This window comes from Falco punctatus (genome assembly GCF_963210335.1).
Source record: "Falco punctatus genome assembly, chromosome: 6".
NCBI lineage: Eukaryota > Metazoa > Chordata > Aves > Falconiformes > Falconidae > Falco > Falco punctatus.
In genome coordinates, this window is record NC_137585.1 from 28,776,907 (window position 1) to 28,788,090 (window position 11,184).

Below are 11,184 nucleotides of genomic sequence, written 5' to 3' on the forward strand. Positions count from 1 at the left end.
TTTGGTCTCTTGTTTACTTGCACATTACTATTACTACTGTGTAACCAGAACCAGGTGTGAATGTTCTGGGTTTTTACTGTGTTTAGCATGAAAGGAAGATGTCTTTGTGAAAGGAGAACTCTCTATGTGTATATACAGATAAATGTAGAGTTGGACCTCAAGGATGGGGAGACTCTGTGTACATTAAAATAACAAAACCATCTTTCATCCCCTCTTGGTGCATGAAGTCTAGCCTCCAATTGGACATGAAACTGGTTTAGCGGTCTCAGCCCAGTCTGTGGCAGTGATCTTAACTAACTATTGCTTAACTTAATACATGGCACTCCCTAATACACCAGCTCTCTTTCATGTGTATGATTAGGGTTGTTCAGGAGCAGAAATCCGGTTAGCCAAGGTGGGGTCAGAGGAGTAACAGAGAAGCCCCTTTAGCTTTATTGCTCTGTAAGTTTTAGAACTTGGTGTAACCACTTAAGCTGTAAGCTTTGCTAGGAAATAGCTGTGCCTCTCAGCTGGTTTGAGGTACATGTGCCTCTTGGCATCTGAGTTGGGCAGGTTGCCTGGTAAAGCTGCTCAGTTTATGTGAGTTACTGCTTACAAAGGCAGTCATGCAGTTTCTGGCTGTAATTTGCATTGAGAAATTATTTTGCCACCAAAGCCCCAGCACAAGAATTTTAACCTTGCATTACATTATTGCTGTTTTTTATTGACTTGTGGATGCCCCGTGATCTGTTCTCCTGCTGCTCTTGTCCCCTAGACTGCCTCTCCTTTCACTTTTAAATGGAATGAGAAATTGTTCTGAGGTCTATAACGTATTGTTTTGCAGCTGCCTTTTGTAAGAAGCACTTTTCCCAAATAAAAAAATCAAAAAAATTAAACAGAAGCCTGTCTGTTCTTTTAAGTTTGAAGCTTCTGTGTTTTCAGCTTGATTTGTGTGCATGTGTGTTTCTGTAAATACAAAGGCATTTATGTCACTTTTTCTTAACTCCTGCAGGATCATGTCACACTAATACAGAATTTTACCTTGGTTATAACCTTTCCAGCAGAGCCTGTAACATAAGGAATGCATTCTGAACAGACAGTTGGGACAGTTGAACTGTTGAAGGAATATATGGGGCCTTTAGTGGGGAACAGACATGGCTTGCTTTCTCCGAAGTAAGTCCTGCACTGTGGTGTTCACTTTATTTGTCCTAAAGAAGGTCGATTGTGGTACATATTCTGTTGATAGTTTCCTGTTGTAATGCTGTTTGGACAGCCAGTCCAACCATTGCTGCAGGCCACTTCCTGAGAATCCACATGCTTTAAGCTTGTGTATATTCAGAAAGAGGCATTCTTCTGCAGAATTACATAAAGTTGGAAGTAAAATACTAGACACATAGTCAACCAAAAAGTTTAACCGAACAGTCTAAAACCATCATTGGTTGGTTGGTTTATTTTTCCCAGAGGCAAGTAGCAGAGGGAGAAAGGGATTTAAATGTAATTTGTGCAACGGATGTTTGAAGCTGATATAGGGAGAAACAGAAAAACGAAGGGCTTTGAATAAGAGCTAGCCTTTCCTCCCTTACATAGTGAATGTGAGTTGTTAGCATCCTATTGGAAAGCTGTATTCAAATGTAAGTTTAACAAAGATTATGTTCTGGTAAGATGGAAAAAGGTAATATAACAGCCACAGAGCACATGCTTCAGCTTTCCTTCAGAAGGGGTCAGAAACGGCATGCTTTACTCTTTGTGTGTGGGGGTGTGTGGCACAATGGCTGCTGCTGCTTTTAAACCTTGTTTCTGTGTGTCGAACAGGGGAAGCTGAGAATATACAAATAAGTGATTGGCTTTGGGTCTGTCTAGCTACAAGGTGACTGATGTTGTCAAGTGCATTGTGGTAGGTGGTTTCTGTTGATCTCTTGCTTTGAAGTGTGCTGTGGTTCTTCTGTAAGTTAAAGGACTTGTCATCGGGGAGCACTGCTGTGTGTGACTTCAGTTTGCATCTTGCTGGTGGTAGGCCTGTTCCTAAGCTTGCTGTTGGGCTGATTTCCACCCTTCTACCCCAAACTGGAATGACTAAAGAGAGCAGGGCCTTTGAAATAAGTATGTTAGTAAGCTGCTATGTTTTTCCCCTGTTAGAACAGGAATAAATTCACTAGAACCAAGGCAAGCTTTCAGTGTAAAAAATACAGAGGGTGATGACTTAGGTACTTGCTTAAAGAAAATGTAGCACAGCCTAAGGTATAGAAACGGAAGAGGCCAATGAGGGTAGTGTCAAGATTAAAAAAGTAAAAATCCATAAAATTCCACCAGCAAAATAGTGGTTTCAAAATGAAAATCTTAAAAATGCATGCTCTCACTTGAAGTGCCTTGACTTGACTCCCTATACAGGAATACATACATGTGGTTTGACATAAAATTTTGCATCTTGTGGTAAGCATATGGCTGCCCATTCTGCTTGGTCTGAATGTGATCCTAGAAGCAAAGAGTGCTTCTTACAGCCTCTGCTGCTTTAGTTCAAATTTTGATTGTAGTCCAAGGTCTATTGCAGCCTTGCTGAAGGGATACCTGGTTCATTTAATGAAATACAAAGTAACTCCTCCCTGATACAACAGGTGCAAAACAGATTTCTGTTCAGAGGATAGCCTGAGGTATGGGGGTGTCTCATATTCTGAACAAAACTTGTATAGATGGTAGTATTAATGCTGCAGCAGCTTAAAACAAGAAGGAATCCACATGTAGTCCTTTAGGACTGAGATAGAATACAGGACTGTGCTGTAGGGATCAAGTCAGTTTTAACTCTGATGCTAGCATTGGGAAGGCATTATTAAACTGTAGTTATGGTCAGCCTCACTTCAGGTAAGCAAAAGAGACTTGGCAGTGAAGACTGTCATAAGCAGTGATGTTCGTGGACACAGTGGTAGCAAGGAAGTTGGGATTGCAAACATGCTAAACTTCAGCACGTACTTGCTGCTTACTCATGGGTGTGCTGCTTGTCACCTGCAGTTGAGCCAAAATCTGCACCTGTTTAGCAACAGCTTGTTGTGACTGCATAGACAGAACCTGTGCAGGCAGCTGAGTTAAGTTTGTGGTTTTTAACAGCACTAGAAAAAATGCTTTAAGAGACTTTATAAAGTCCTCACTCAAATTCTAAATTTCTATTAAAAGTGGAAGTACTCTCAGGTAAAAGGGCTCTTGGCCTGTCTAAAACTGGTTCTAAAGGACTCTGATAGCCCAGCACAGCCTGCTGTAGTTCCAGTGCTGAACATGCTTGAGAATGGCTTCAGGAGTCAGTACAGTAAGCAGTGAGTATTAAAGCCCCCCTGGCAGCAGCCAGATGTGGTGTTCTGGGAACGGAGGTGTATAAAAATCTGCCTGTTGGCAGCCCACAGCTGGGAAGGGGCACCTCTGAACAGGGCTGTGCTTAGAGCACTCATCTGGCTGGGGGAAGTGTCAGTTCCCTGCCCAAAAGCACAAGTGTTCCTGACAGGGAGCTGAAGGATGGAGCTTTCCATCTCTGTTCAGAGCCTGAAAACTGCTTTCTCTGTCTCCTTTCCAACTACCCTTAAACCTTAGCTGGAATGATTAGATGAGAACCTCAACTTTTGTTACTAAGAGCCTGTCCCCTATGTATGAAGAAAAGCTTGACCACGTATAGGCAGTGCCGTGTGCCTTCCCCATCACTGGACTGCTGTTATGTTTGCTTTTAAGCCAGTCTGGGAGGTGTCAGAGTTTGCTCCCTTTTTAAAATACTTGTAGGTTTTTTTGTTGCCCTGTTTTGTGGATAGGTGCTGCTTTGGTCTCATCTGGCATGTCTGTGACACCAGTGCAAGTTACATACCACAGGTAAAATTCAAATACTTCCAAATAGGTAAAAATGTAACAATCAGCTCACCTTCAAGCTGGATATGCAGCTCTTAAAATTGTGGGACAGTAGTAATTTTAAGAATAGCTTTATAAACGTTACAATGAGCTGCAGTCTGTACAAGTGCATTAATGATGCTGTGGAGAAGCATACTGAGTTTGCATATGATGCTGAGGGAACAAAAACATTAACACAAGGTTCCCTGGCAGTTAATGCAAGTAACATTGTTGGAGCTGCATGCTTCCATCTGCTCTTTGATGTGGAAAGTCACAACCACAGAAGTTACACTGTGCATTTTTTTTTTTTAAACCTAGTGGCTGCTATCTTACAGTCTAGAATAACATGCTATGATGAAGGGATTTTTTTTACAAGTTTATAGCTTCCAATATTATCTCAATAATATTGTCTACTCATATGCACTCTGAAGAACCTTCTAGTTAAACTCCTCCAGCTCATTCTTCATTCCCATGAGGACAGCTTTAAAAATGACCCAGTGGAAACCAGTCAGTGTAACTGCCCAAAGGGTAGACTTTTAAGACTATAGTTTCTTGAAAAAGAGTAGGAAGGAGCCTGTTACACCTGTTAAAGGAAACTGTGCTGCTCAAAGCACAATCACAAGCCTGTTCTCGCTGATCCCGTGCTGCACAACCTCCTGCCAGGGAAGGACTGACTTTGCAAGGAGCTCCATGTGTGTGAGAAGAGAACAGCAAGAGCCCTGTACCTTGGCAGTGCTGGGCAGTTAAGGGAGCATTGTAGAGGAATGAAGCTGGGTTAATTATTGATAATATACAACTGTGGGCTGGCTTCAGAGGTGGGGGGTTGGCTGATGTAGATAAGGTGCAGCTGTGGCTGGTTAAGTGAAGTGGTGGAGAGCCAATTAAGGGAGAGCAGCCGAGGAAGAAGAGGAGAGAGAACACACCCCTTAGATGAGGTGGGAAGAAGAGAAGGCAGCAGAGGGACTGTGTGAAGAGTATGCTGGTATGAGGTGGTGAAAGACCTTATTGCAGCTTGATAGTCTGGAGAGTGCTGCAACAGCATCGATCTGCAGAAGCCTCCATACTGAGGGTAGGCAAAATAACTTTGTACAGTAATCTCTAATTAAGGCAGTAAACCCAATGAACCCTACAAAGGTTAATTTTCTAGTGGCGAATGCTTTCCTCCAGTTCTTGGCTAATGAAAGAGTGTAATGAGATGAACACAGTACTTCTCTGTTAAGGTCTCCTGGAAGATTAGTATTTGTAGCAAATACTCTCTCTTGCGTATCTGAAATAGAACAAAGTTTGCTAGCAGTCTTAGGTGTGGATACTAAAAAAGTAAAAACTGCTACATTACAAGCTATGACCAGGAGTAGTTTGGATTTTAAATACACAAGAATATTAAACTTCTATTTGACTGTTTTCCTTGTGACAAGAGGTGTTGAAATTAGTTGTTTAGAAGCTGGGTTGCTACTTGTTCAGCTACTTTGAAAGGTTGTGGTGTTTACAGTTCCTTAAATATGCAAACTGACATGCAACTAGTAGACTAGTACCAAATAAAGATGAAATATTTAAGTAGTAAACAGCAGAAAGAAGATGCCTGAAGAAAACAAAGCTTTGTCTACAGCAAGCTATAGCAAAAGGCTTGGAGGCCAACACTGAAGATTTCTCTCTCAGTTTACATGTAGCTGAATTAGCCCCTGCTTTTTGCAAGTGATGGCAAAGAACCTGGCCAGAGGAAGCATTAACAGTACAAAAACATTTGCAGGACTATAAATCATTGACTTATGCAGCTTTATTTTTTGTGTTTCCCAGAGAAGATTTTCCAGAAATACTTGCTACATGTTTTCCCCTAATTTTCAAGAACTTGTGAAATGGGCAGACTCCCATTTGGTAAGCTAGCAGCATACCAGCCTTCCCAGGGCTTTTTATGCATGTAACCCAGACTGTATTTTACCATTGCAAAGTTTGAATTTTGGTTCATAGCTTAACACTAAGCAATACATCTTGGTACATGGACTGCAGTAAAAAAAAGCTTCCTTTATAATATTTCTTTCCTCCCTCCCCTTCCCTGTTTCCATCTACTGTTAAAAAAACAAAAGCAAAAAGAAGCAAAACCCTAAACCCTTCCTTCAGTTCTAGTACATTAGAAGAAGTGAGCCCCATTTGCAGAGCTTGCATTTGGGAGGAGCAAAACAAAACTTACTGCTACCAAGACGTTCCATGGCCATAGCAGTAGCATATATACTTGCCTAGGGGTAGCCATACCATTCCCTTACTTCTCCAAGGCGAGGTTACATAATTAAACCATCTTATCCCTTGCTGAGTTTTACAGGAGCTTGAATCCCTTCTTCACACTCCCTTGGAAAAGTCCACAGCTGTACTCTCAAGGTGCCATTGGCCCGACACACAAACTACTGAAGACTCTTGATTAAAATCAACACATCAAAAGCAAGACAAGGTTGGGGAGTGTCAGGGGGGAAGTCCTTTCCCCCCAGCATTGATTCAGACCATTACTGGTGCCTTGGAAGCTTCGCTACTCCTAGCAAGTCTATATAGCAAGATATCACTACTGGAAACAATCCCTATAATTAGAGAGCAAGATGAAAGACAACTTTTCTCACCCTAGAAAGAAGGCTGGGATCACTAACATATCGTATTCCATCTGCTATGAAACTCCAGGGACATCTACAGGTTTTTCTGCTGGGGAAATTGGTACAGATGTGAAATCATGTACTTCCACAAATGTTACTAAGTTCCCTGGGCCAGGTGGCTACATGCCTGACATCAGGACCATCCCTAAATGGAAGTTTAAGCAGCAGTAGGGTTAGGGCTGTCCAAGCATGTGTCATTTAAAGGTACTGGCAGAGAGTAAAGTGCTTGCACTAGAACAACCAACATAGCTTAGAAGGGTCAAATCAATGCAGTGCTTTGCTACAAATTTATCTTCTGACACAGCCAGAAACTCATTTAAGGATATAATTAAAGGCAGTCATTTTTATAGTTTGCTTTGGTTAAGGCAATGGCCAGCAGTTTTCCAGGTCCTCTGAGTCAGAAGTTTTGTGTTGTGTCAGCTGCCATGTTCAAAGCAACCTGTGCTACCAACAGCAACAACAATCTCTGAAGATACTTACAAACCAAACTGCAAGGTAGAGATATCAAGAGGTGGCTTGAGGTCACATAGCATACTTTCATCAACTGATTAAAATGAAATCAAACAGCCTCAGAAGAAAGACAGCTTCCAAGTTCTTCCTGAAATCTTTCTTTAACAGAGGCACTGGTTCTTCTCTACATTTGGACTGGCAATCACTGGCCTGGAATCGAGATAGATGCTGTTTGGAGGGTTCTCTCCATGAAGCTGTAAGGTATTTCGGGCCATTAGCTCCTTAGCCATTAAAGTGAACACCTCCTCTATGTTTTGAGCTTCTTTTGCTGATGTCTCCAGTACAGCTAAGAGCCCGTGCTTCTCTGCCAGTGTGCAGGCATCTTCAAACAGGACTTGGCGCTGATCCAGTGAATCAGATTTGTTCCCTTAAAAAGAGGGCAAATAAGTAACTCAATAATGTAATCTCAGAAATTCATCTTTAAGTGCAATACATTAATTCAGTTTTGTTAAACAACAGATTTTTCAGGAATTGGGGTTACTGGTAAAAACAAGATGTGAGCATATCAGAGCCACAAACACAGAATGTGGATCAAAACTGCAGCTAATCATACAATGATAATCATCAAATGAGTTAAAATCCAAACAAAAACTAAACCCCTGTGTTCATCTAGTTGCTTGCTGTAGGTAGTGGTGCTAGAAGGTGATTTGGAAGCAACTGTAGGTCCCTACTCCCTTGTTATTTTTAAATGTTAAGTAGCATTTAAGAAATATTTTTTAAAAATGGAAATCTTGTAGCTACAGTCATTGCACACAGTGAACTAAAGCAATGTTGCATAAAGGTTTATTCCTCACTCAACCTTAAGCAGAAGCCACATGTTTTATTCTATTGTCAGGCTACCTTGACACATCTCAAAGTGAATGCTCATCTCTGAAGATCTGGAATGTTGTTAAGTCTAAAGCAAGTCTCAGGAAAAAAACACAATTAAAACCCAGGAAGAATCTGCCCAACTGCTAGATTTTAACATAACCTATTTATACAAGTCAGTCATTTTAAGATTAAAAAAATCCAATAATTCACACCATCTACCTTAATGCTTAAAACATGTACTTCAAAAGTTTCTGCATGTATAAATAAAATTTTACTTGAAGCAGTTTAATCAATCTGTCAAAACTCATGAAACACCTCAGATAAAATACCTTTCTATATTTAAGTATTTGTAGCACACATGGAATTATCAGTTCTGGTACTTGCAGTACTTGGCTGAAGCCTAATTCATAGTTTGAAGACAACCCTTCATCAGATTCAGATCTTGAATTTTAAGCATATATAAGCCAACTCCCCTCCCATTAAGTCCCCTTTAGTTTCTCGGGGTGGGGTGGGGGTGGGGAATGCAGCCCACACAACAGAGGAAACACCTAAAAAAAACTCAATCACGTTGCTTGAGGGTTATTTACCTTCTTAAAAAGAGGCCCCCACCTTCTCCTTCAGTTCCAGATGGGAAAATTAGATTTCTTACCCTTTATCTCATGCTAGAAAGATGTATAACATGACTGTGTGTAATGAAATGTACAAAACCTTCCTGCCAAAGTAAACCAAACAGCACCAGTTTGAGAAGGTGGCAAAAAGGTAGGTCGTTGACAAATTTTTTTTTTTTTTTTTACCAACTTTAGAACTTCTTTCTTACCACCCCCCCACCACCACACACACATCTAGGTCTTGTTCTTTAGATTCATGAGAAAATACAGAAAACCCCTGAAGTTTAGTTATGGGGTTTTTTTTCCCCTCCTCCTTACTCATTCCAAGTACTGCAGTTATATGCAGGTCAGAATTTGTTGTTTGTTTCTTCAGAGGAAGAACAGGAAGAACCACCACAGCAGAAGTAACTGGTGGCTAGAAGCACAAGCAGCAGTTGAGGTCCCATCCCGGCTGTGCTGTGAGGCTCAGCGCTGCCTGTCCTTAAAAGCCAGTTTGGGCTGCTGCGGCTGCATGCATTGCTCTCAGCACAGTGCCACAGTGGAACAGGCAGAAGCAGTGGAATGTAAATAAGAGGCTCTGTCATCCTACTACACCAGTTTTCTCATTTGCAGCTTCCTCTTTGCAGGAGGGAAGAGCAATAATACCCTGAAACGCAAGGGGAAAGAACCACACTGCTTCCTACCAGCTCTACTCTCAGCAACTTCTACCGATTCCTTTCCTCAAGAGGCAAAGCTTCCTGAATGCTAGCGGAATAAACAAGGGGGAATGCAAGCAGACTACTTCATGCTCAAGAAAACCTCTGTCCCCATCTACTGTCTTACCTGATCAAGAGTCCCATTACAGAGCAATGTGCATGCATATCAAAAGAACAGAGGAAAGATGAGAACGAGGAGTTGTGTTGCTCTGCGCATTCCCCTTTGTCTTGAATTATTGAGCCACTAAATTCCTGCGCATCGTGAGTATAGGGTCAGACTTACTGCAATTCTAACCTTAGTAAGGTTGTCCCTGCCTGCTAGACTAGCAGCAAAAGCAAGCTTGCTGCATTATTCCAACAAGAAAGGGACAAGTGAAAAGGTTTCACTGTCTGTAGTGGGCTTGATCTGGTCTGGACCAGATGTGACTTTCCTAATTTTTTAAGCTTAGGTCAAATTGATACACTTTCTGTTCTCTTGTAACTAAAGCCGCGTTCTTCTTTAAGATACAGTTTATAGATGCTTCAAGTAGTGGGGGGAAGTGAGGAAGATTTTATATGCATATTAAAAAAGCTACATAACATTAAAATTAGATTCCTACCAATTAACATCATGACCAAGTTTGCAGCACCATACTTTTCAATTTCGTGAATCCAGTGAGGAATGGATTCAAACGTGGACCTCCTAGTAAGATCATAGGCAAGGATGGCCCCGTGGGCACTCCTGTAATAAGACTGGGTTATTGTCTGGAAGCGTTCTTGACCAGCTGTGTCCCACACTTGGATCTGTAAGAGAAAGGATAGAAGCTGTGAAGACCAGCGAATGCCGCTTGCTAGATGTTTGCCTCTGCTTTTGAAACCCCTTGTCTAGAAGGCAGCCAGGTCACTACCACACCACAGCGTGGCATTGCTCTCTCTAGATCTGAAGGATTGTGAAGACAACCTACACAGACCAAAGAGCTGCAAGCGTAAACTCAGCTTTGCAAAGAGGACAAACTTTGCAAAGTTTCAGCAACTGTACTGAAAGATACAGCCTTTAACAGGGAATGGAATAAGAGCTAAGAAGCCCCGGCAGAGGTCTGGGCAGAGCAAAGCTGTGTAAAGGGCAGGCTTTTTCAGGCTAGAAGAGAAGGCTAAAGAACTTTTCATCTGCACACAGGAGTAAGTTCTAGCTAACAATTTCTTACGGTGTTTGTCTTACAAGTCTTTGTCTTCCCTCAAGCCAAGCACGCATCCAAGCGGAGCCTTTGCAAACCAGAGGGTTTTCCCTCCTTGGTGTCCCTGCTCGCCCCCCCACATCTCTCAGGGGAGGGAGGCGCCCCCCGCCCAGGCACAGCCAGCCTCCAGGGAGCTCCGCGGGCGCGTACGCACAGCGGGGCGGTGCTGCCCGGGCATCCCGCGGGGAGCTCCCCGGGGCGCCAGCCCTGCCCGGAGGGGCAGCCAGCTCCGGCCGTTGCCTTCAGCGGGGCCGAGCCGGAGGCGCCGGGCACCCCCCGCGCCCCGGGCACCCCTGCGGGCAGGTGACACGGCAATGGCGGCCACGGCTCGCCCCGGCCACCGACCTTCACTTTCTTGCCGTCGATGTCCATGGAGCGCACGGTGAAGTCGACGCCGATGGTGTTCTGCTGCTTCTCGTTGTACTGCCCCGTCTTGAAGCGGTGCACCACGCAGGTCTTCCCCACGTTGGAGTCCCCGATCAGAATGATCTTGAAGAGGTAGTCGAAGGCATCGTCCGCGCCGGAGCTGGGGAAAGGCATCGCGGCTCCCGGGCGGGCCTGGGGGGGGAAGGAGGAGGAGGTGGAGAAAAAGGAGAAGAAGCAGCCGCCCCGGCCCAGCTGGCGGCAGTCGAGCCAGGGAAGCGGTCCGGGTCCCGACCAGCCCGCCCGCCCACCTGTCGGTGCTCACCTGCCGGGACAGGTAGCACAGGTAGCGCCCGCTTTGTACCCGCCCCGACCCCCTCGGGGCCGGCGGGAAATGTAGTTCTTCTTCCTCTTCCTCCTCCTCCTCCTCCCCCTCCTCCCCCTTCTCCCCCTCCTCCCCCTCCCCCTTCTTCCCCTCTTCCCCTTCCCCCTCCCCCCTCCCCCTGCGCGGGCT

General features: G+C 43.9%; 1 protein-coding gene across 2 annotated transcripts; it reads right to left on the minus strand.

Annotated features, from left to right (window-relative positions):
- Positions 1-5,593: 5,593 nt before the first annotated feature.
- On the minus strand, positions 5,594-11,117 carry RAB19 (RAB19, member RAS oncogene family). Of its 2 annotated transcripts, none has more exons than XM_080393449.1 (4): positions 10,996-11,117; positions 10,653-10,865; positions 9,693-9,876; positions 5,594-7,347 (listed from the first exon to the last, which is right to left on the minus strand). In XM_080393449.1, the coding sequence occupies exons 2-4, from the start codon at positions 10,845-10,847 to the stop codon at positions 7,082-7,084; spliced, it is 645 nt and encodes a 214-aa protein (XP_080249575.1). In that variant the 5' UTR covers positions 10,848-10,865; positions 10,996-11,117; the 3' UTR covers positions 5,594-7,081. The 2 variants fall into 2 exon arrangements, with proteins under 2 accessions (XP_080249575.1, XP_080249574.1); XM_080393448.1 differs by having other exon boundaries at positions 10,982-11,095.
- Positions 11,118-11,184: the final 67 nt, after the last annotated feature.

Bases quoted from the DNA above. Each gene is read 5' to 3' on its own strand.
- RAB19 (XM_080393449.1), bottom strand. From the start codon at position 10,847: ATGCCTTTCCCCAGCTCCGGCGCGGACGATGCCTTCGACTACCTCTTC. The intron at 9,877-10,652 runs GTCGGTGGCCGG...TTTCTCTTACAG, and splicing joins TCGACGGCAAGAAAGTGAAG to ATCCAAGTGTGGGACACAGC. The intron at 7,348-9,692 runs GTAGGAATCTAA...CCTCTTTTTAAG, and splicing joins CTTGGTCATGATGTTAATTG to GGAACAAATCTGATTCACTG.